This window comes from Mchenga conophoros, linkage group LG22 (genome assembly GCF_057382185.1).
Source record: "Mchenga conophoros isolate Kocher_MC1m ecotype Shallow Benthic linkage group LG22, M_conophoros_male_GT1.1, whole genome shotgun sequence".
In the NCBI taxonomy this organism is placed as follows: Eukaryota; Metazoa; Chordata; class Actinopteri; order Cichliformes; family Cichlidae; genus Mchenga; species Mchenga conophoros.
This window is the reverse complement of record NC_140546.1, coordinates 34223368-34248929: the sequence shown is the minus strand read 5'-3', so window position 1 is coordinate 34248929 and position 25562 is coordinate 34223368. Positions and strand designations below refer to the sequence as shown.

The 25562-nt window shown below is 43.6% G+C and overlaps 1 protein-coding gene across 17 annotated transcripts in view; it reads right to left on the bottom strand.

The window, feature by feature from the left end:
• LOC146549786 (triple functional domain protein) overlaps positions 1 to 25562 on the bottom strand; it is an 80682-nt gene that overhangs the window by 36409 nt on the left and 18711 nt on the right. For 15 of the 17 annotated variants that reach the window (XM_085263319.1, XM_085263322.1, XM_085263324.1 and 12 more), the window contains 5 exons: positions 23624 to 23674; positions 8851 to 8925; positions 5651 to 5765; positions 3835 to 4027; positions 152 to 256 (listed from right to left, as the gene is read on the bottom strand). In XM_085263319.1, the coding sequence (XP_085119445.1) occupies positions 152 to 256; positions 3835 to 4027; positions 5651 to 5765; positions 8851 to 8925; positions 23624 to 23674 (539 nt within the window). Of the gene's footprint in view, positions 1 to 151; positions 257 to 3834; positions 4028 to 5138; positions 5518 to 5650; positions 5766 to 8850; positions 8926 to 16054; positions 16472 to 23623; positions 23675 to 25562 lie in introns of those variants that run through there. The other 2 variants (XM_085263323.1, XM_085263332.1) reach the window with 2 other exon arrangements.

Genomic DNA, 25562 nt, shown 5'->3' with positions numbered 1-25562 from the left:
TTGACTGTCTTAAGAAGGAAACAATCAGATCAGAAAGAAGAATAATCCTGTGTCCACTTGTGTCTTAATCATCCGATTTGGACATCACTGGGGATTTGGGGGATCTTGGCACAGACAGTCTGAAGTGACAGGACGGCTGAGCTGATCGTACCTCTATCCACTCTTCGTGGTTGTAGTCCAGGCTGCCGTCAAAGTCTGCTGTCAGCTGAGAGGGGTCCACCACTTTCGTCAAGCCTTCGAGTGACACCATGGTGGTCTAGTGGAGCGAGAAGCAAAGAACGAGGGTTTAAAGGAGGGAGTTCAGGTGGACACTTGAGTGGTAAATGCTTCTAATCTTTCACCTTCTGCCATGTTTCGTTGCTGAAAAGTACGATTTTTATTTACTCACAGAAAAGACAATGCGGAGATCGCGGAGCTTCTGCTGAAGGTCACATAGAGATGTGACCTTCAGCAGAAGCTCCGCGATTAATAACATTGAGATGCTGCTAATTTAAGAACACTTCTCCCCCATCTACCAAAGAGATCCTCCCCAAACCAAAATGTTGTCTTTGAGACTTCAAAACTCAGAACTAAACCTTTAACAGCCTGCCGCAACGTTTCTTTGCCTCCTTGATGTTAGACTTAAGTGAATTTCAAATCCCCAGCATGATATCAATTTCAGTGATACGCCGAGGAAAAGTCTCCCTGTGTTGCCTGTGTTTCCACCTCCGCACAAAACACCCCCACACACATGGCCAGAGATGGATGGAGTCGGAGCGATCGCTTGGATAGGCTTTGTGTAGGCCAAACAATGCAGAGATGCACTGTTGTCCTTGGGTAAAAAAGCACAGCGGCTCTTGCCAGGGAAAAATACTGATGCTGCCGCGTTCGCTATTGTACCGATTTGTACTCTGCTGAATGGAGCGATAGTCGGCCAGGGACGTTTGGGTAGCATTTTATGCTTGTGCTGAACTGTGCCATTTATCAACAATCGAACGGAAAAAAGAGAGATTGCGACCGGCTCTCTGAGCTTTGCTTTCTTTGTGTATGAACTGATGACAAAAAGGGAGGAACATGTCCTACTTCTGGTTTCTATTGCACAAAGCGAGAGAAAAATCCTTGATGCACACACTGAATGCTGGACGCTCACACACATACGCAACTGTAGTCCTAGCAACAGCCCTATATCAATTTTGCATGAAGAGTGCAAGATGAAAACTTCTGAAATCTTAATAAAACATAAAGCATGGACAGGGGGGATGAAGCCTGCACATGAATGCACATGCACGCTATCCAATCAATGCTTGTGCGGCATGACAGACCGGTGCATGGATAACTATAACGTTCCCTGTGGCTATTCTTCCTATCAAAAGATCAATATGATATAATGAGACTACAGTGAGGTCGTGTTCATACACGTGTGAGCAATCACAGTAAATTTCCACACTCGTGCGTTCTCCTACGTAGCTATAATCAGAAGCTAGAGGGGAAAATTTCCACTCCGTATCAGAAAAACGCACTGCATAAAAAACCAATAAAGACAACACAGGAGCTTATGCCAACCCAAGTTTCACCACAACAAATGAGAGCTGATGATCATCGTAGTAAGCAAGGCTGGCTAATGACAGATCAAACAGGGGGAGGGGAATTGTTATTCCGCTCTCATCAGAAGACATTTACTACACAGGCTTGTAATCAGATGAAGTCGAGAGCTCCGCTGGTGCACATTTCAGTGTCGAGTTGATGACGACGAAATGGTCAGAGGGTAAAAAATAAGCCTGTTCGTGTGAACGCATCACTTAATTAGCTGTGAAAATGCCTTCTATCGCTTGACTGACAGCATAACGAATACTCGTCCTCGTGATCTGCAGCGAGCCGTTTTTGGGTTCGATGTGATGAAATGTTTTTCCCTATGGCAGACAGCTGGCTGGTGGTGTACGCACCCAAAGCAGCGGGGAGAGGAAAATAATGAAATGTGCTGACAATGAGCAGCTCGGGGGTGTGGCGGGAGGGGCGGCGGCAGAGCGGTTGTTATCACAGCTCAGCTGACAGCAAATTGGAGGGAGGTGAGGGTGGGGGCTTTTTAAAATGCTTTTGTGACGAGTTCCTTTAAAATGCCAAATGTAAAACTGATACGCTTGACAACAGGCAGCTGTGAGATATATATGCTCACATATCAACTGCAACAGTTCCCTTAAATCAGGGATGTCAAACTCATTTTACATTGTGGGAAACGTACCGCCCACTCTGAGCTTCAGTGGGCCGGGCTGGTGTAAAGAAGTTATTTTAACATAAAAAGAAGTGCAAAATAACACATCTCTATGGCAGAAAACAGGAACTTTCTTACTTTTAATTGTTTACAACTTATTAACTTTGGTCTAGTATGAATGGTGATGGGGGAGGTCCTTATCAGCAGAAAAAAGCAACAAAATACAGTTAAAAGTCCAAAATTGATGCCCTCCTTCACACTTCCCAAAGTCAACCAGTGAGCCGGACTGGAGTCTTTGGCGATCTGGTCCGATTCTGGTCCCGCTCCCCTGAGCTTTATGTTTAACGCCCTCGTCCTAAACCTTCCTTGCTTTAAAGACCGATATAAATCGTTAGATAATAATTTTTAATCCTTCTGAGGATTAAGGTGATGTACACTGGATGAAAAAGGTACTTTCGGCATGTAGATGGATACTTTCATTTATCCGAGCTCAGAATCGGCAGTAGGAGTTCACCGGGCAAGGTCTGTGTCTCCAACCGTGGATCTTTTGGATGTAAGGTAAACGTTTAACCACTATGCTGTGGACACGACGATGACGACATAGAAACATCTGTTTATTTCACAGTGTTGCAAAACTGTGTACACCAGTGTTTATTTCATCATTTGGATGGATTGTTTTCCACTTTAAAATGCAAAATTTTAAATGTAGAACAAGTCCTTTGTATGTAGTCATTATATTATTTGACAGAAAATGTACTATACTGTTACTTTTAGCACAATCGGGGTATGAGATTTTGGTCATCCAGCCCTGCCACCTACTAAACCCTCTCGCTCTTATTTTGAAAGCTCAGTCTCTGCTAAACATCCAACACCTGCCGACAGTCAAACAGACTCAAACTCCACCAGCTTGGACTGCAGCTGGTGACGCCAGTCCTTGTTCTTTTGGGGCCACTTTAACCAGAACCTGCAGCAGGTGGAGGTCTGCTCCGTGCGCCGCTACGCCACGCTCACCGACCGAGGCTGCACAGCAGAACGAGCATTAGCAGCTGCAGTCCAAGAAGGCGAGACTCCCTGGAGAGGCAGCTGATTATTGCGAATGTTATTGCTTATCGCATAACGTTTATTAGAGGGAGGGAAAAAAATGTAATGAAATTCTGGACAAATTCTGAGTGAGAATTTAGTTGACGGCAATATTGTTTCCCCCTGTTATTTATTATTCCCCTTTGCACCAGGGAAATAAAATAAATCTTCATTTAAAAAACAAAAAGAAAAAACAAATTAACCCGTTTTAAAGTCTTTAAGCTCTTGATTGATAAACTAGAGCAAAACTGATGCCACACACTCGATAACTACCATCTTGTTAGGTGATTTCAGTCAACATGGCTGATATCTGCTCATATTTGGATGATAAAGCGCCGCATCACCAGTGTGAATAGTACAACCCCTCCACAAACAGAGTCCGAGTCTTTAAATCTAACAGTGTTAAGATCACTGATTAATCTGGCAGTGCGAAACAAACCAGAACCTGTTATTTCAATGAAAATCACTGTCTGTTGCTTCTATTCACTCAACAGCTTCCAAAGCTATTTTTGAGTAAGACATCAAAATATTCTATCACTGCCTCGAACACTGGCTCAACATCCTACCTCGAATTCAAACTTGGAGCTGCCGAAGTTGGTCCTCTGCTTCTGCCAGAAGTTGTCCGGTTTGATGATGAGCGCGACGTGGATGCAGGACGGGAACGACTCCTGCAGGATCTTCAGCAGAGGCTTGATGCTGTCCCACTTGGAGCCACGCATGTCAACAATGACCGTGAAGCCATGTTTACACACCTCCTCGCTGGGATGGACAGAGGATGGAGGTCGGCGGGAGTGGGAGGAATTAAAGAGAAGAGATGGGGGGGTGGGCATGGGGTGGGTGGGGGGAAGGGGGCCAAGAGAGATTGGTGAGAGTTTAATCCGGAGAGAGAGAGATGACAGTCGTGGGAAAGGATGAAAGAGGGATGATGGAGAGGAAAGGACAGATGGAAGAAGGAAGAATAGAGAAGAAGAGGAAAGAGAACCAAAACAAACAGTGAGATGACGCATTTTCTATACTGTGAGAAGCCTACGCAGCAAATCCCACACACACACCCACGCACCCCTATGCACACACAGTCACACACACACACCCACACGTACGCAGAAACCTGCGACGAATGAATCACAAACGCATATATGCATACATATATATGTATATATATAAAAATACAGTTCAGTCCGTTTGTGCATCAGCAGCCTCTTCCCCCTGTGGTGCTCTGCTCTGACCATCATCATCTTTATTATCGCTGCACAAGCTTGCATACACGCACTGAAGCTGAAACCTGTCACAGTTATCTGACATGCCACAACAAACAGAATTTGTCTTTAGGATTCAGAATATTTTGCAGCTCATCTGCCATCTGTCCGTTTCCATGTCATTCCAACCACAACTACTTTATTCAATCCACAAACTCAGATCGCTGCGTTCCCTTCTAGTATGTCATCGTGTTGTTTAAAAAAATAATAATAAAAAATACATCACTTTAAAATCTTTCCATCACTGCATCCCTAAATACCTCCATCCTTTCCCAAGCCTCTCTCCCTCCCTCTCTCGGTGGAACAGCTTGTCGCTACACACACAGTGTGCAGCGATGTGCAGATGTTCCCTTTCACAAACACAGGGATGCCAAAAACCCCAAAGTTAAGAAAGATGTGCAAGATGTGACACGATGACGTGAGGTTTTCAAAGCCCGAAATTCAACTTGGAGTCTAATTTAAAAAAAGCAAAAAAAAAAAGCAAACATAATGTTATGGAGGTGAGTGTAGATGAAGAGGGTGGATGCTTTTGAGAGATACGCAAGGAGGAGAAGAAGAAGCAGCATGCCGGGTCAAAAAAGGAAGGAGAAGGAGGCGGATGAGCGACGCTTTACCTGGGAGGTGAGGAGCTGCTCGCCTACAGGAACTGCTGCTGCACTGCCTCGGCTACTGCGACACTTTGTTTTGCTTTCATACACACGCTCGCTCGCTCGCTCCCTCCCTCACACACACACCTCCTCACACATGCGCTCTCCATCTCTGTCAGCTTTAATCCTTCCACCCTCTGCCCATCTCAGCAGCCTCCTCTCTCTCTCTGTTTAAACCTCTTTCCTGTTTTTCCCTCTCCATTTCTTTTTCTGTTGCATGTCGCCTCTGTTAGCTCCAGGCTTCTCTTCTCTGTCTCAGCATCTCACCATCTTTAGAAGCGATTTCTGGCAGCCGAGAAGCTGCAGCAAGATAACTGCTCCTGAATTATTACGCTCTCCGTTCCTATCACATGCTCATCTCAGCCCTCTCACGTGTTCGCTTATAGAGCTTTGAGCACTTGCTGTGGGAGTTCATGTCATTCTGAGGCACTGCCACACACACCCACCCACACAAAATCACATGCAATGAAATAAGTAACCTGGGGATGCCGGCGAGGTAAGCGATCAGTCTCCTCAGGTCGTCTGTTCGTATTCTGTCGTGGTTGCTGCGTGATGGGAACGTTAACACAGGACCACCACGTCTGTCTCTGCCACCTGAGGTGATGCAGACACACACACACAGATAAAAATTGGAGTAAGAACAAGTGTGTATGTGGAGTTTTGCAGGTTTAGTGGTATCATTTGCACCACTGGAGCATAACAGAGATGATCGTAGGCAGTTAGCTAACCAAAAAATGAGCGACAGGCTAGATAAATGTGTGACCCCGAGGCCGCTGAACCGAATGCTTAAAAAAAAAGAAGAAAAAAAAACAGAAGTTTTTGGGTTTTTTTTTTTTTTTTTTTTTTAAAGGACAGGAGATAATTTAGACTGAAAGTGTTTTATCGTTGTCTCTCTGTGCAGTCGAGCTGTGAAAAATGAAGTGGACCTGCTTGCAATGGGCTCGTGGCCACGCTACAGGCTGTTTGAGACTGCACGGCGGCACGGCAGCACTCACGTTAGCTGATGAGCAGCGCGTGCAGCAGTTCTTCACTGTAGTAGTGGTGGTGTGCTTACATTCACTAATTAAGAATAAACACAAAACACAGCTGGTGATGACAATGAAGTTAAGCTTTCATTTATGAGCAAAAAAGGGAAAAACTATCTTAACAGGGTGAAGGTCACAGACGATAAGTGGACCTTTTATCTTTGACAGAGTCCTGTGCAGACCCTCAGTTCATCCACTGTCTGAAACAAAACATACAGAAATAACCCCTGACGCCCCTCTCTATGACCTCCATTACTCCTGATGAGCTACTAAACACATTTTGTTTTGTAAATGATCGTCACCATTAGGGCCAGAAAGGAGGAGAAAGCTTTACTTTGTGTTAAGTGAATCATGACACTGCGTTTCAAAACAAAGTTTCTTCAATTATCTGCACGATGGCTGAACAGACTGATTTCAGTCTATGTGCAGGCAGGAGGAAACTGTTTCTTCAAATATGAAGATTCCTTTGATTTTCAGTAAACAGAAAGGATGAGAGTGCGATGGCCAAGTGCAAACACCATCCAGGGCAGAAATGACTGAATTATACTGCTAACACAACATCTGTGCAGAGAGCCGAGAAGAACTCAGAGTGAAGTTAAAGATGAGCTCAGCTCAACACAGAGGCAGCGATGAGCAGTCCGGCTTGTAGCTTACATTTCTACCTGCACCTTTTTCTACAGCGCGATCACCGTGACGACTGCTCTAAAGCCTCTCTGGGCTGGTTCTCAACGCTGCTTTGTTTTATTGGCTTTGTGTTCGTAATTAATCGCTAGAAGAAAGATCTTGTGTGAGCACGTGTTAGTATAATGATTTATTTTAGGGTGTGAGACTGTAGCCTAAGCTTGGTAATTATGTGACAAAGCATTTCAGGCCATGCTGCTGAGTAATGTGAAAACAATGTAACGTCTATTATATCAAATGACTTTTTCCTGGCAACGTTTAAGTAAGGCAATGCACTGCTTTAGAAACAAAGTAGCGAGTCGTTTGTGACACACCATTTTTGTGCACGGCCCAACATTGCTTGTAAATGGCTACATGGTAGCATTTAAATGTGCAGTGTTCAGGTTCTCAGTTAGTCGCCCCTTCTGAGTCACATCTTCTAAACATCAAGATGGTAACGCTGGTGGCTACATCCATCTTCTATGTACAGTCTATTCGCATAGCCATAGCTACGTGCCTGACCTCACCTGATGTCACAGAGCCCAATGTTAAAAAAACAAAACAACTACTGTCTGAATTGAAGCATGTAGAGCAGTCTGAAAGGGTTTTGTTTAGACTGAGCATTTTCTGAATATTATTAAAGCCATATCTAATATTAACACTGCACTATAACAGAATACGACACAACAAGGAGAAGCAGAGTCTGTTCCTTTAAAAGAACAGAAAAGATAAAGAAATAAATCAAACATGTATATATGATTGGCTCTCTCCAAACAGCAAGCAAGCCAAATGCATACATTTTGTTATGCAGAAACTGTGCACTGTTTTTTTGTACATGGTGTTTGAATTCTGCAGTGTTTGTTTGTGATATTTTGTGGTCTTTTAAAGGATTTTTCAGACCTTTTATCTTCTCTGCAGTCATATTTTGTGCTGTAATAATATTTTGCTCCTAGTTTCTGGCCACTTGCAGAAGAAGAAGGCTGCTTCGCTCACGTGGGAACTCATAAACACAGGCCCTCTCTGCTCAGCCCGCAAATTAGTGAGTTCAGTCGGGTTGCTGGGCGCCTGTAGGCTTGACCCTGCCGCTCAGAGGAGAAAATCAAACGCTCACGTGGCAACAGACAAACATGAGAGAGGGCGAACATGGCCGATTTATTAAGGGGCCAAATTGGGGATAATAGGCTTAGCTTATTTACCCTGCTTTTCACTAGCGGCCCCTCCTCTACCTTCATTTCAAAGCCAATTATTCCACCAGTGTCCACTATGGGAAGCTGGCAGTAAGTCATCTCCATGGCAACGCTGCCCTGACTCTCCTTCTCTCAATTTCGCTGTTTGTCAGAGTCCTTTTCCTCGTCATTGTGTTTCTAACTGTGACCTTCTCTGCCAGCGCACGACGCACACACCGATTTCACTTTGTTATTCCATTTGGCTCTTTGGAGATCTGAGTGCTTGCATTTGCACGAATACGCACAAACGTAACAGTAACACACACGCACTCAAAAAAAAATGCTTTTGTGTGTTGTGCAAATAATCCTGCTGGATGTTCTTGGCAATCCGCATCTCCAGCTCAGCCTCCTGTGAGTTTTCTCTGGCACCACTCGAGTGTGTGAGTGCGAGTGTGTGTCGGACGTGGTTGCTGTAGCTCTCTACGCTAACTGTCCTGCTGATGACGGTCAAACAACAGATATCTGTGTGCATGTCAGCGTGTGTGCTGTGTGTCAACTGGGTGTACATGCGTGTGCTTAAAGACAGGTCAAGAGCCAAGTGTCTGGGCCTCAGCCTGACCCCTGCACAGCTTGTTACTGTGTGCGTGTCTGTGCGCAAGAAAAAGAGGAAGTCAAAAGTACAGCTTACTACCTAGCAACTGTCTGTGTGTGTGTGTATACAAACTAAGTAGTACAAAGTATACATCAGGCTCTATTAGCTTTATTTGCCATGATCAGACAGCAGGGGGTGGTACATTTTTGAGACCAGACAAACACACATAACCTTACCTGACAGAAAGGCAACCTTCTCTTTGAGGATGGGAAGCACCTCCATCGCTCTCATCTCCTCATTTCTCCTGAAACCTGTGAAGAGACGAGGAAAGAAAACATGGGGTTTGAATACAAGAACGAAATTAAAAAAAGCTTTTCCCTTTTTCCCCCGTTCTTGTGCAGTTGAAGAGCCCAGATTATTTGGGACAGAGCAGATTTTGTCTAGTTGTAATCTGGTGATCTGCAGCTTTTAAAACTCAACGTGTTCAGTCCCAGTTTTGGATTGCTTGCATCAAGAGGAAAAAGTCTGTAAGATTCCCGCTCTCACGCTCACACATACACACAATGAGACAGCGGTCAGAAACAGTAATGGTGAGACTGTGAGGCCAGACGCAGAGCTGCTAAAGCTCTTAGTGTAGCAGAGGTGAAACGGGGTAAAGAAACATTAAATGTCACAGGCCACTTTAGCTCCCATCAGCTAGAGTAATAATAAAATGTCGCATTTATTGAAAAAGACTCTGAGTAGCTGGTGAATTTTCACATCTACCAAACATTGAGTGGTGGAAACGCTTGGACTATGAAGATTAAACATAAAGGAACCTTTAACTAAACTTTGCTCTGCAGTGTAGCGATTAACATATTCACCTGACATGTAAAAATAAGAGCTTCCCAGTTAGAGAGCACAGCAGACACACATACACAGTTCGTCCCACCCCTGGGTAAGAGAGTCACTGAAAGCATATGTACAGTGTTCACAGTGAAAGCAACGTGGCGACCACAGCGGAGCATCCACAGGCGACCAGAGACAAACTTTTCTCAACTTCCAGGTGAGCGACTGATGCAACGACCAATGAGAATGGCGAATACGGTTCGCATAAAAGTTTTGAACGTTTTACTCATTTATATACAGGCTTTGCAAATAACGGCTCACATACCAGGGCAGAGCTATTACCATGATGGTTACCACGTGGTGACACGGACTTTGATCCTGTTTTTCCAGAGTTGTTTTATAACAACTCTAATTATTCAATTCAATAAGAATATCTTCTATGTCCACGTCACTCTGTAATCACTGCAACTTTGATTGCAAGCAGATTGTGTTGGAGGTAACGAAAATGAACAAGCGGCACTCTGAAAGCGCGAGGCAGCTGGGCAGCATTTACTTTTAAGGGATTAGTGTTGGAATTTTTACATATTCGTTTTGCTTTCTTTGTCCTTTGTAAATGTACAGGTAAGATAGTCCAGCACAGAAGCTCAGACACAGCTATACAGAGGGTGATGTTGCAACTGATTAAAGCTGTTATAGCTCAAGATTCCTGTCTAACTTAAGAATTATAAAGTAGTGTGCTGTGTTTTTATTGGACAGTCATAATGGCACCAAGCGGACCAATCATAGTCGTCACAGTCTACACTGTACTATATATCAACAGATGACTATAACACATGAAGTCTACGGATTGCCAAATTGACTGCATTTTATTCACCTTGCAGGACTATAAAAGTCAGCACCAAAGTGCACAGCAGTCTATCAAATATCTATAAATGTCAACCTCATTGTGGTTTTAGGGGTCGTCAGGTCATTACGACTGACCTTCTAGAAAAGGTGGCTGACAAAATGTTGGAATGGCAGGCAAGAGACAAACACTGTTAACCATAAAGCCACAAAATAAATGATTCTGCTACATAAGTAACAAAGCCTGCCTCCTTATTAGCCCAACACAACTGTGTGTTTTAATACCACAAGCACTTCTGTCTCTGCGACTGCAACCCATAAATCCCGGGCAACTCCAACTGACTGTCAGCAACGAATGTAGAAAGCATCTCGACTTTCCTAATTCCCCTTCCTCTATCTGAGGAAAACATGATGATTTCTAAATGGCACGGTTATTGAAGGCCATCGAGCTGTCAGCCACAAAACATGAATATAAATAAAGTTACCTTCACCGCTTCCTCTCTCAGTCTCCCAATGACTGACATTTTCCTATAAATAGTACTTGCTTGTATTCACTGATGAATCACACAATGGTGGCTGACCCTTTGGTTTCCTCATGAAAGCATAAACTTTCTCTTCATCGCGGCTTCTCCGATACTGCCGGAAAAACTCCTCTGGTGTAGACCATAACGACTGATGTGTTTTACATACTGGTTTGTCTAGAATAGATAATGAGAATAAACTGGAGAGAAACCCTACAGTGATAATGTGGGCTGTAAACTGTCGCCATGGAAATGTCAAGCTGAACCTCATGGGTGTGACGGTGTCAAACAAGAGACACCTTGCCGGAAGAGAGTGAACAGCTGGACGGGGATAGTCAATAAGAGCAAACCTTTTCAAGCAACTCCTGTAAACACAGAAATCCCTGAAGTGATTAAACCCACGGCCTTAAAACACACACACAAACACACACAGGCAGAATAAGCCCCAATTTTGTCCTTCAGACAGAGCAGAGGTCTAGTTTATATGACTGATGGCCCAGACGAGTTATATTTCCCATGTGAATCTTTTTCTCTTATTCTCTCCTTGACATTCTGTGTCCCACTGACGTTTGCCTCCTTTTTATTGTCAACCTGGGTGTCAGAGTAATGCCTGATTTGCAGTGTAAACACAGTGTATGGATTAGCACAAAGATAATACAGTGCTGTGCAAAAATCTTGAGCCACTCTCCACTCTTACATTTTGCTAGGAAAGTGGGAAATAGGTACACAGAGTTATTGTAACATGACTGATGGTGCTCCTTTGTGTGTTATCCTGTCCAGGTAAGCTTCTACTGCCCTGGCAGTGTGTTTGGGATCATTATCAGGGTAAAGAATGAAGCTGCTGCCAATCAGATGCAACCAGATATTATCGCAAGGTGGATTAAAATCTGATGGTACTTTTCTGCATCCATACTTCCATCAATTTTGACAAGATTTCCAACACCACTGGCTGAAAACCACTGTTCAGCCAAGTTCTTTTCCAATTCTGTATACCTTCTCCCTGTTTCCCTTCCTTAAGAATAGCTTCTTGAATAGCTTCCTAATCCAGAATTGTATTCAACATACTCCTCCTCGCATACAAGGTCTTGAACAATCTTATCTTAATGACCTTATAATACCGCATCACCCCATTACACTACTTCACTCTCGGACTGCGGGCTTACTCTGTGTTCCTAGAGTATTTAAAAGAAGAAAGCTGGAGGCAGAGCCTTCAGCCTCTTCTGTGGAACTGGCTTCCAGCTTGGGTTTGGGAGACAGACACTATCTCTACTTTTAAAATCAGGCTTAAAACTTTCCTTTTTGCTAAAGTATATAGTTAGGTTTAGATCAGGTGACCTTGAATCCTCCCTTAGTGCAATAGGTATAGGCCCAGCAGCCTTTACCTATTGCAGCATAACTGAGTATTTCTTTTTCAGTCACATTTCTCACTCACTCTGTGTTAACTGACCTCTGCATTGAATCTTTACTTCTTATCAATCACTGGCTCTCTTCCACAGCGTGTCTTTTATCCTGTCTAACCAGCCGCCCCTCCCTGAGCCTGGTTGTGCTGGAGGTTTCTTCCTTTTAAAAGGGAGTTTTTCCTTCCTACTGTTGCCAAAGTGCTTGCTCATAGGGGTCATATGATTGTTGGGTTTTGCTCTGCATGTATTGAAGGGTCTACCTTACAATATAAAGCACCTTGAGGCGACTGTTGTTGTGATTTGATGCTGTATAAATAAAACTGAACTGAATTGACAGCCACCCTTCCACTGTGATCATTTCTGATGAGGTTTCAGTGAATAAAAGATGGGTCAACTGAAGGGCCACATGGTTTTCCCAGGACCTGGATATTCCCACTTCTGTTACCCTCCATTTTTCCAGGCCCTGCAGGACACACTCCACACCATGCCGAGATTTGCCAAGTTTTAGGAACTCTTTGGGAATCACCACGTTGGTGCAAAAATGTGATTTCATTATTTATCATAGATTCAGTTAAAAAAAACAACAAAAAAAACAAAACCGGCTGCTAATAATAAACTGCCTAAAGATACGAACTCCAGATATCGACAGACTAAAGTGAGAAAGCAGCCGATGTCCAAGAAAACCTTAAAGCCTTGTTCAAACCCACTTTAAATAAAGCAAAACAAAGACTGGCTTCTTGGAAGGAAAATATAAAGAAATAATGGATTTTTTCACGTACACTACCTCCATGACAGAAAATGTAACAAGCGGTTACTGTATTTAGCTCATTATTGTGCAGTAAGTGTGTAGACACACACCATTGGTATTATTTCCATAGTTCTGGCAATTTTAAGTCTTGTCTCCTTCTGAGAGTTCAGTTACATTAATCATTTTCCAAGATTTATCAGCTCCAAATCCAGCTCAGCTTCGTGATGACAGAGCTAACGTAAATAATAACACTACCCGCTGCAGAGGAAATTGAACGCAGTACTACAAATTAAACTCAAGAGCCCTACGCTGCGTCCTCTCAAGCACCTTCAATACGTGTACCTTCAATAAGATTAAATAATAAACAAACGCTCAGAAACACACCCCTCTCGGGCACTGAAGTGTTTTTGAAATTGCACTCCAGTCTCAGGTCTCTGCATGGCGTCGTATTTACGACTGTATGCTAATGAGATGCTAATTCATTCCTGCCACCGGAGGAGATGGATGAGAATCAGGACTTGTCTCTATTTTTACTATTCTTCTCTCCTCTCATTTGTCTCCTTCCCTCCCTCAGGGTGCCACAAAAAACAAATTAGCATGATCAACTACATTTCCCACTGCGCTCCTGTAGAGAATGAGCTTGTAGCTCTTTATAGATGAAGCATGAGAGGAGGGGAGTGCAGACAGAGAGCGCTTGCTCTGGCTCTATTTCTGGGAGCTGCACATGGTCCAGATCCGCTCTCTGAGGAGACGGAGAGCGCTGGGGGAGTCAAACTGGGTTGAATCTCAGGATTATTTATTGATCGCTGCGTTTCAAATTCGACTTCATCAAACTTAAAAAGACGTAAGCTTGGGTTGTCCGAGCAACACTTAAAGCCAAAAAAGGGATGGTTCCAAAATGTCAAAGAGGCATTCATCTGTCACGTTTGAGAAGCTGCAGCCAGTGAGACATTCACAGTTATTCTGTGGCAGACTGGAGACCTGTGCAGGCTACACCCTGCCTCACCCTACGACAGCTGGGAAAGGCTCACCCCCACCTCTCTCCATATGATCCTGCTGCATCGGCAGCTTTACCTTTAAGTCTCTTTATGAAAAATTAGGACACAAGGTATTAGGAATCGCTAAATGTGCTATCAATATGGGTAAAAGTTAGCCTATTTTTCTCATCTGTCACAGACGGTATGTTCCAACAACACACCGTCATAACAAACAGTGATGTTTTCTACCCTTAACTCTCTATAATGTGAGTGAGAGTGGCTCACTCCAACATGGTCCTCTCAGGCACAAAGCTTTGGCCTACCGACCTGCTGATCACAGCTTCCGTTTACAACGAGCAGCCAATCAGAAGAAAGACGTCTTAAAGTCATGGGGAAGGGAGCTAAGGCAGCTTGTTTCAGGCAGAGGAACTGAGAAGCTGCAGAGGGCCCAAGTAAAAGATAAACAGGGATTGTTTTGTTTGTTAACTCATGTAAAGCTAGTGTAGTGGAGTTAGAACTGAAAAAAGTCACTTAAAAAATGTTTATACTTCTTCTAGGTGTTTTTAATGTTACATTGAGTGATTAACACATTAGCAAGAAATGAAACACCTATTCAAGGTATATTTATTGTAAACACCGATAACAATTGTGAGCATTTACTTGTTTTGACTTACATGACAAGGTTTGGTTGGATTTTAGAAAACTGGGATAAATGCTTTTCATTTTCTAGACAAAGAGGTGTAAAACATGTGACCTGGGAGCCAGAATTGGCCCAGTAGTGACTTCAGAAAACCTGAGCTGTGCTATTTAAAAAAAAACAAAAAAACAAATTTTCTTATACAAGGATAACTCAGGAATTAAAAGTGTCTAAATGTCTTTACATTGACAGAAGGCAGAGTTTCACCAGTTCGATCTATCCTATGAGCTATATGTGCCGTACGTCCCCTTTGATTGAAGATGAGTTTGACATCACTGATCTAGACCAGCTATGAAAATGATCATACTTTCTATGAATTACAACCTTACGCGACACATACAACTGCTTTGGAACAGATTGTCTAATGCTGTGGTCATCATGTGACAATACGGCCATTAAATTACAAGAAAGCTGCTTTTGTAGCAGCTGCCTACACGCTGCTCCCTGAACATTACCTCGCAGCTTAGCTCGAGCGCGATGTTTATCGGCGCCACTTATTTACAGCAGCGATGCCAAGCTAAATGCTCAAGAAGCGCGCTTATCGAGGTGAACTGCAGCATATGCGCACAAACAGATAAGTCAGCATGTTTTCACCACAGAGTGATTCATCTTCTGAAGCAAAGACAATCTTTGATGTTGCTTGCAAACCTGCTGTCTGATTGGCCGGCTGCCACTGAGCAGGAGGATAATCAAAGGTCAATGAAAAACCTAATGTTGACAAGAGACGAGCAGAAAACCGCTGCGTGTTTGGAAGAGTGTGAGCGTGTAAAAAGAGCGCACAGTGAGGCCTTGTAGTTGTTTGAATTTGCTACTGTACGGCGACTTTTATCAGATTAAGGTTTCACGCAGACTGACCAAAACACACACACACACACACACACACACACACACACACACACACACACACACACACACACACACCTTCTTATTTCCAGAGTTTATCTGAGCAGTATTTTGGGTGGATTTCTTCTTTAATCATCAAAAGTAAAAGGTAAGTTTAAAGACACAGCCACCCCATCCTCCATCACCTCCCAGCACTCTGCAGTGCTCTGGGAACAGAGAAAGTGGCACAGCAGCTAAATATAGAGTGGCCAGGTCACACCCACACCCGCACAGAAGCAGACTGGAGAACAAGGGTTTCTGGGTAAATGATGAACAAAACCAACTAGGAGGAACCAGGAAAATTAGTAAGCTAATGAAACACATCATTGTGTCATAACTAGGCTGAGGAAAGAGAGAAGCGGTGTATGACAGCGAAGGAGGAATAAAGTAGACGTCAGGGAACGATGGAGGGACGACTAAGTTCAGTTTCCATTGGGTTGATTGAGGAATGACGAGGAAGAGCACAAAGGAAAGGATGGTGCTGACTGCATGGTAGATTCTACGTCCCCCTCTCCTGTGCATCACCAGACAGGCAACACTGTACCTGTCAGTGGGACGAGGGAGGAACCAGTATAAGCATACTGCCACTTGTGATTGGCTGTCCAGCAAGCCATGCTTGAAAATTCTTCCCTAAATTGTAAAACCTCCATAAATTGCTGTGGATTTGGCTTCGGCTGCTGCTGGAGAAATGCAGCCCGCTCGCAGCATCATCTAATCATAGAGTGACTGGCCGATGTGCCGACGGGATCCCAGTCCGCTGCGGGCAGAGCTGCCGCAGCTGAAGCTAATCCTGAGATTCCTGAGGGGAGATATTCCAACCCTGCAGACAACCAAAACCACCCATTTTTGGTGATGTCTACACATCCATATGGAAAGCTGGAGCAAACATTTCCAAGGAGAAATTGGGTTACCGGTGCAGACACTTGGGCTCTGTGGATAAACAGTGAGAACCTCGTGTGGCATTAGGTGAGCTGCTAATCTGTCTGTCTTTTGGAGAGACAGGTAAATGGAGGTAATCCTCAACGTGCAGGAGGGGCAGCAATTATAATATGCCTGCACTGCATTTATGAACGAGGAGAAGCCGCTTAGCACAGGAAGTGAGTCGTGAGGTTGTAGGCAAAACGCTTCAGCTCCGCCCACGTACAAAGTGATCTTCTCATAGTTCACTGCTTTGCAGCTACTGTAGCTAACCCTCTAAGGTACTTAGCAGATTGCCATATGTCAATCGAGTGCTTTTCCTTCACTCGTATAGGTACTTGCTTCAATCGGCTCAAATCACCCATGTTGTTGCTCTGCAGCCGCTCAGTATTAACCTATGCTAGTAGAGGCTGGGACTGTATATGTAAACGTTGACTGTATCGACTTGGATTTACGGCACCTCCTCCCAAGAGCCAACAGCACTTAACTCGATGGTGATGGTATGCCAAGACAGATTGCTGACTGGTTGAAAGTGGGACTTGCACACCAAAAAGACCGATCATAGCTGTGTTCACTTGACAAAAAAGAAGCAGAAAAACGAAAAGGAACAAAGTATGACCCGATGATGGAGCGTTGTTATGTTTATCTCTTTACTACAAAGAAGTTCTTTATATATCAGGATTTCTGTCTTCTCTGTTGGGCTAAAGTGAAGAACCAGAAACAGCACGAAGTACTGCATTAAACATTAGTTATTATTAATCTAATCTCACCTCGCTTTCACTGTGCATCTTTTCCTTCGTCTCCGTCCCCTCACTGGTCACAGCAGATGGCTGCCTCTCCCTGAGCCTGCTTCTGCTGGAGGTTTCTTACTGTTAGAAGGGGTTTTCCTTCCCACTGTCTTCACTCTTTAGCTAACAATCTAAAGCACTTTGAGGTAACTTTTGCAATTTGGTGCTTAATGGCACGTTATTGCTACATCTTTAATGCATTAAACAGATGTGATTTAATTCTAGGGACCTACAAAACTTTAATCGTCTGATTAAAGTATTAGTATAGTAACTACATTTCAGCACTACATGCAATGTTCAGTAAGTGCAGAGAAATTCATGCAAATTGGTTTTTAGTTCACCAAGTCTAAGAATTCTTAAAACTTAAAGAGGACAGTGTATTAAATACAACCATGACTCTGTATAAGGACGTATTAACGTCACAGAGTTTATGTTACAACCAATGATTTAACTGAGTCACGTTGGAATGCTGAATTCGAGGAAGTGCTTGCTACGAGAGTCATCAAACAGCCTAACAAGAAAATTTACAATCCATTCACAGCGCAATGAAGTACACAGCCAGTGTTCATTTGAACTTTTCCAATTCAATGACAAACTGTGAAAAACAAATTACATTCCTCTTTTCTTTATGATCAATAAGCCATTAGCTACCAATGAGGAGGTCATTACCTTGCTGATGATGTCTACATTCAGGAATTCAGGGAAACTGGCGTCCAATGCCAATCACTAAATGAAGAATTATCTGAGAAGTCGAGACAGAGGAAAACCGTATCCCATAAGACGAAAAAAAAAAGCACACCTGGGTGAATTTTTCCAAGGCAACAAAAAGTCCCAACATTTCCCGTGTCGCCTGTGCTGTATGAAGTGGGCGAGACAAAGTTATCACTGATATGACTACACCCATGGGGGTGATGCCAGGAATGTCCATCATCCTTTGCTGAAACTCCCGGATCACGGCCAGTTCTTCTTCGTTGCAGGCCACGACTGGAACTGGGCTGTGCTTGTGTTACAATATGTACATACTTGGCACACACCTCAGAGGCCTGAGATTTGTAGTGGCCTCTGAGTGGGCATTACTCAGTTTGCTAAACACCACAACAACAACAACAACAAGTCTTCCCCAGAGGCACTGTAACAAATACCTCAGGGGTCGGTGTGTGTGTGTGTTTCTGAGTTCAATATGAAGACAGAATGCGACAGCTGTGTGCACACCAACAGATGGGACGGGTGGTACAGTCAGCTGAGAGGAGGAGGAAACACTCGCAGCATCTTCCTGTGAGATTAAAGAGCAGTTATATCTCATGAGGGCTATCCAGCAGCTGACTGGGAGCCATCGCTCCTAAACCAGCTGTTACGGGTCAACAGAAACCAGATTCGCGCGCAAGAGTGTGAATCAGTGCATAGCTGTGGACTTCCCACATTCACAGCGTGCCATAAATTCCCTGCTGAGGGATGTGTGGGACTGGCAGGAATTCCTCTGGGATAAAGGAGTGGACAGCAGTGTCTCCATGACAAAAAAAAGATACCAGACAGAGCAATTTTATTTGATTGCATGCCCATTTTACTCATAAATACTACACGCTCAATGGATTTAATTTCATTTCTACACTTTAAATTGATTTAACCGAAGCGTGCATTAAGCTATTTTCCTTTCCTATGAAGAAAAAGCAGTACTAGAAAAATCTAAATGAAATACATTTAAGACTATAATCTTCCAGACAGATTCATCTCAGATAAATCCTAAACTGCTAAGCCTTACCTCCTTAGTAAATATTAAGCTTCTCAAGCTCCCCCCCCCCTCAATTTGCATATGAAGTTTACAGTGCCCCTAGCATTGTTCCACAGAGTGCTGCTTTTCTGTGTTAAACACATTAAGAATATTGTTTTAAGAACAAACAGAAAGGGAGACACAATGGGGAACAACAGCAGCTCTCCTCCCCCTTTGCAACTCTATTACAGCTAACCTGGCTGTATCGCACTTAATAACAAACATGACACACAAGTGTTCGCAGGTGTGACTGCAGTTCCAGCTCTACTGAATCGACTGTATTTGTCTTTTTGTCAGCAGTTGGTTAAACTCCTCTGTTACTTTTAATGTTCTTCTGAAATGTTTCTATAATGCAATGATGCCATTTTGCTTAGTTTTAGGCAGGCACATCAGCAGATACACTTCTACATATCACATAAGATGCCTCCGCCACACTTAGAGACTGGTTGGTGAACTTCTGGTTGCTAGGAGGAAAACTGCCACAAAGAGGGTGCTGTACCAAAAACCTCCTTGTGATTGCCTTAGTTGCAAGCAGTCTGCAAATGCTCACTAACCACTAAAGGGGTGCAACCCCATTTGGAAATGGAGAAGGTCCATCTTCAAAGTAAAAGCTGATTTTTATCCTAAAATCAACCCATTTAAAACAAATAAAAAATGGAAAAAAAAATGTGCAGCTTCTGCTTTGAAGAATGACAAAGACAGTTTCACAACCACTTGGTGATTGGTCAGTGAGTTTTGCACAAAAGTCTTCTCTACAAACTAAATGTGACAATCTGCTAGCAACCTAAGCATTCCCAGTGAGGTTTCCTCTTCGAGACTGCCAGCAACCTCCAGCAATCACCCAAAACCAGTCAGTTAATGCTAATTTTTCCCTACCAACTGGTGGTTGCCATGCAGTCGCCTACAGGTCTCTGTGTCTGCGTGACCAAGGCCTAATGGACTACTTGAGCTGCTACTTTTGCACAACCTGCAAGCAGCTTAATAGCCCACCTGTGCCCTAGCTCTGCCTTTAGTGCCGTTTATGATTTTATCACAGTTATATCTGTTGCCACAGACTCCTGTTCTGTGAGATCTCAGAACAGAGCCACAACGCCAGATCAGTGCAGACGAAAAGAACAATCTTCTTTTGTCTATATGTGGTTTGAATTCTTGACAAATGGCTCATGTCCCATCTATCAGTCCTACTGAAGCAGCTCTGATTAGCTGCTGCACAGCTTACCTTTGACTGGCTGCTGTGCCAATATAACAATGACCTCACTGTGGCCACAGCTCACACTGACTGTACATACACACAAAGTTAGAAACCAGTTTAAGTAAGAACGTGTTCATCTGGTCAATTAGTCATGTTTAGGTGCCATCTAAGTAAATTCTGCATCAAATGCACTCTTTCAATCCAATACAGGGACAGTGTCACTACTTTCCCTTTACCACCCTTACACTGATAAGGTATCTGTGTAGCACTTTCATTGCAGTGAAAATCATTTGCCGTTGATGAAAACGAGCAGCGATCTAAAACACCGAATTGACAGCATTCAAGACTGAACAGCACAGCCTGGGTGTTTGTTTCCAGTCCGTTCAGATTCTCCGTGTCCTTCCCAATTTTCCCCTTTGTGTCCCCAAATCGGAGTTTTGGCTTGGGAGACCGAGACAGAGCGCACACCATCTTTCCCTTACCCCCGCCTCTTCCTGTTCTCCCCATCCATCCAGACCTCTAATAGCAGGGTAGGCTAACCGAGCGAGAAACAGGCCAGGGTTACCCCAGCGACCCAAACACAGCAGGGGAGAAGGGAAAAGGGAGAGTAGAGGAAGCAGGAATAAAAGAAAGACAGCGAGAGAGACAGAGAGAAAGAAAAGGCAGCTTGTTATTGGTGCCAAGAGTTCAGTCGGCCGGGTCTTTTAATGCCACCTGATCCTATTCTGACGAACCGTGACGAGACAGAGAGAAAAAGACCGTTACAACAACAAGTTGTTTTGTTTTTTTGTTTGTTTGTTTTTTAACCCTCCACCCCAAAAAACCCTTCTACTGCTGTAATAGTGAGAATAAAAACTCATTTTCCTTCCACACGTTGCTCCTGTCACTTACTGAGATTACACAGTAAGTGACAGAGGAGTGGCTCTTCTACAGACGACTGCTGCAGATCAGACACTCCTGCAGCATTTTTGTGCTTCAGCTCTTCCAATCTGCTCGAACACGCCATCTTGAGGCGATGCTTTCAGATTGCAGATTGCAGCTGATTGCTGAAGATTTATGCCAAATCATTTCAACAAGCACTGAGGCAGATTACACCGGGTACTTCTGGACAGACACAGACGAAAAGGGTTGAGAGAGAGAGTGAGACGGTGATAGAAAGCACATCTGTCAGGGTTCGAAAGCTTTAACATCATTACATAAGAGCACTCGCCTCACCCTCCCATCCCTTGCAACCCACTTTCCAGTCACCCAGTCAGACCAGTGGATGAGGAGGTCCAACAGATGGACAGACATAATCCCCCCCACCCACCACCTAGTCTAAACCACGAAGTGATAACTGTTAAGCAGCAGGATGCTTAAGAAAAGCACCATGCAGAAAGGCTAAACAGTCACACTAAAGCCAAGTGTTTTTCAGATATAACCGCGTTTGTGTTGCTTTCATCGCCTTTTTCCTACGGGCACTGAAGCTTTCTCTATAAAGACCCTGAGGCTTTGGAGCAACCTGCCAACTCACTGTCCTCCTTTGTGTGTAGAATTTGAGGGCTGTTTTTGTTTCTCTTTACAAAGCCAATACTGCTGATAGTCTTAGAGTTTCTAATTAAGAGGTTTGCACAAATGGCTCTATTCTAATTTCCTATGAAATAGTAAAATTTCTCACTGAAGAACAGAGCAGAAATAACTTTATATGTCAAATTGGTCATTAAATGTGTCGTTTCAGCAGCACATATTAACCCTCACATGAGGAACATAGCCTACTTTTTAAGTGTCAGCTGCACCATGAGGATAATAAAAGGGAAGATTTAGTACAACTGATTGGAGAAAGGACACAAGGAAAAGGTCATTTAGGGTGAGTGATTCTGAATGAATGGCAGTTTGTGTGAATAAATCATGGAGCAGGCAGCGTAAGTGTCCATCTCAACTCATTGCTAATAGCCTGTTATAGCTATGGGGAGAGGTGCCAGACATGGGTAGCTGTCCACATCCTGTATGTTTTGGGAATAGATGGGAGAGGTGGAGACGAGGATGACAGGAAAAGTGAGGACATGTGAGATTTAGGATGACAATGACCTGTATTGATACTGGGAGGGGCAGAGCATTGAACCGCCCTTCATCAGTGCTATTAGACAAGAACCTTACAATGTCCAACACCAGCAGACAAGAGAATGGACAGGAACAGGGGCGAAATTTAACAGAGCATCCAAAAAGTATTCACCCCATAATGACAAAGTGAATAAACTCTGCTTGAAATTCTTGCAAATTTATCAAAAATGAAAAACAAAAATATAACAAGTACATGTATTCACAGCCTTTTCCATGACACATACAAATCGAGCTCAGCTACCTCCTGTTTCCAGTGATCATCTGTCAGATGTTTCTGACACTTGATTGGGGCCCACCTGTGGTAAATTCAGTCGACTGGCTATGATTTGGAAAGGCACACACCTGTCTTTATCATTGAGGATAGTAATGAGCACAGTGGCCTCCATCATCTGAAAACAGAAGAACTGTGGAACCGCCAGAAGTCTTCCTACAGCTGGCTGGCCAGTCTGGGCAATCGAAGTAAAAAGGCCTTGGTCAGGCAGGTGACCAATAACCTGATGCTTACTCTGGCAGAGCTCCAGCATTACTGTGGAGAGAAGAAAACCTCCCAGCAGGACAACCACTTCTGCAGCTCTCCAACAATCAGGGGTGTATAGTAGAGTGGCCAAGCTGAAGCCATTCCTCAATAAAAGGCTCATGACATGACCTGGAGTTTGCTAAAAGACACCTGAAGGACTCTCAGAGGATGAGAAACAATTTTCTGGTCTGATAAAACCCAGCTTGAGCACTGTGGTCTGAATGCAAAGTATCACATCTGGAGGAAACCAGACACCGCTCACCAGCTGGCCAATACCATCCCTAAACTGAAGCATGGTGGTGGCAGCATCAAGCTGGGGGATGTTTTTCAGCAGTGGGACACTAGTTACGGTCAAGGGAAGGTGAATCCAGCAATGTTCAGGTCCACCCTTGATGATGACCTGGTCCAAAACGCGCTGGTCCTCAGACTGAGGCAAAGGTTCATCAACAGGACAACAACCCTAAGCAAAGAGCCATGATACCAAAGCAGAGGCTTCAGAACTACTCTGTCAATGTCCCCGAGTGACCCAGCCAGACTTGAATCTGACTGAACATCTCTGGAGAACATCTCTTTACCCACTTAATGTATGCTAAAACCCTTAGCAGGATAATACTTTTTAAATTTAAAAAAGGTCTACATTACATCTGTAAAAGGGCTTTAGCCTGCTCGTGTGCATGTAAAAATACACCAAACACACCATATTTCTTTTGAAATATACCGACCTCCCCGACCCTCCACCCTCAGTAAAATACACTCCCCTCTTGCACCACCAGCACACACATGGATATAAACGGGCCTTGCAAGAAAAAAAAAACAATCTTATGTTTTACCTGCTATCTGGCTCGATACATCTCCTTTTGGCTCTTTAGGGAGGGATCCATCTGTAGAAACACAGATAAAAAAAGAGCAACTGTTTTTATCCCCAATTAAAATGCATGACACAGAAATAAAAATACACATCGCAGCCAAAACGAATTTGGCAAATGAATTCACTCAAAACGAAGTGGAAAGAAGTCCTGTAAGCATGACTACATGAAAACATATTAAAAGAACATTGTATCTTTAACAGCATTAATGATAAACATCATATGAATGTTTTTTTCAATATCAGAGTTACTATCAATACCAGTGTATCATAAACACTTCCAGTTAAAATGCTCCTACATTTGCTATTAAATAGAATAAATGGTAAGTACGGCTGAAGGAAAGTTTGTGTTTTAACAGTTTCTGGTAAAGTAGTGGAATAATAACAACTACGCTCTATGCTACAAAGTGATTAAAGTTGATCTGAGCAGGATCAGAATGTTAGCGATCAATTCCATGAAAAACCATCCCATATTTGTTGAGGCTTTAAAACTCCAAAGCACAACAAACACAAACTTGTCAGGTTAACATGCCATCAATGTGGCTAAAAAACAGAAGACTAATCAACTGCCAGAAAAAATCTCAATAATTAAGAACACTGTTTATTACCAGCAAAGCCTTGGATAAAGAAGATAAACAAGAACTCGCTGTCTTGAAAGGGCTTCCGCATTACTTAGGATGGAAAAATCCCCAACATTAATAAGAGAAGTGATATTGCCTTAGTCACAGGAAACACCTTACTATGGGGGGAAGAGACTACCTTCATCATGCTCTCCTCCCTTAACTAGTAAAACATTATAGCAAGGCACCAGGAACGTGATGATTCCCACGACCCCTAAACAGCATGTTCTGCTTACACCGGACCCGAGCATGCCGGAGTCATCTTCTCATCAGCCTATAACTCATGACCAAAGCCCGGTGGTTTCTCTGCAAATTCAACAATCAGTCCATTGATGCAGCCTATAGCCTGTGAGTGAGTGAGGCCGCTGCTGTGACGGAGGGGAAGATACCGTCAGCGTCATGTGCTGTCAACATGTAAACAGGGTGGACGCTCGACTGGCTGACTCACTGACACATGCTCGATCTATTCTGACTCAGGATTGCTGCTTCCTGTTTAATGGTACAGATCGCTGCGCTGAGGCAGAGAGATGCTGACTGTGGTACTGAGTACATGATCTATACCAAGTATCTACAATATGCACTGAGGTACGTGCAGTTTGATTTCCACTGTTAAGGTAGGTGCTCATATGAAACATGGCCAACATTTCAAATAATAGGGTCGGTGTATAAATGAGCAGAAGAATGATTTTCCCCCTTTATGATATCACAGAGAGCAGATATCCCTAATATGGCCATCCCAGGCATAGATCTCCAGCTGTGAGCACACAATCTCTACCTACTGACCCTCTCTTTGCAAGAGACAACCAATCAAAAGAAAGTATCTTTAAAGGAAGGGCAAGGGAGCTAAAACAGCTAGCTTCAAACAAGTTAGACTGAGTGCATAAAGGCCTTTTCACATAGGAAGCAGTACCTACTACACTCTGAAACCTGTCTATCCTATTACTGAGCAAAGCGCAGCATAAGCTCATTGGTGAGGAGTACTCACGCATGACGTGCTGTGACCGACGCCTACAGTTGATTCTGTGCGTATCTCAGTTTAAAGAACTTCATGAGAAATTTACGTGCAAAGCAGTGTTGTGGAAACATGCTTCGAGCTGTCGATCCTGCAGAGTCTAGCAGAGTCCATCACTAAAAATATGGAGCTGGAAATCAGCATTAGGGCGTTTTCACACCTGCCTGTTTAGTCCTTTTAAAGCAAACTGCAGTTCATTTTCTCACTTGGTGCAGTTAGTCTGAGTACTGTGTGACATTGCAAGTTTGGGTAAAAATACTTCTGTACTGGGA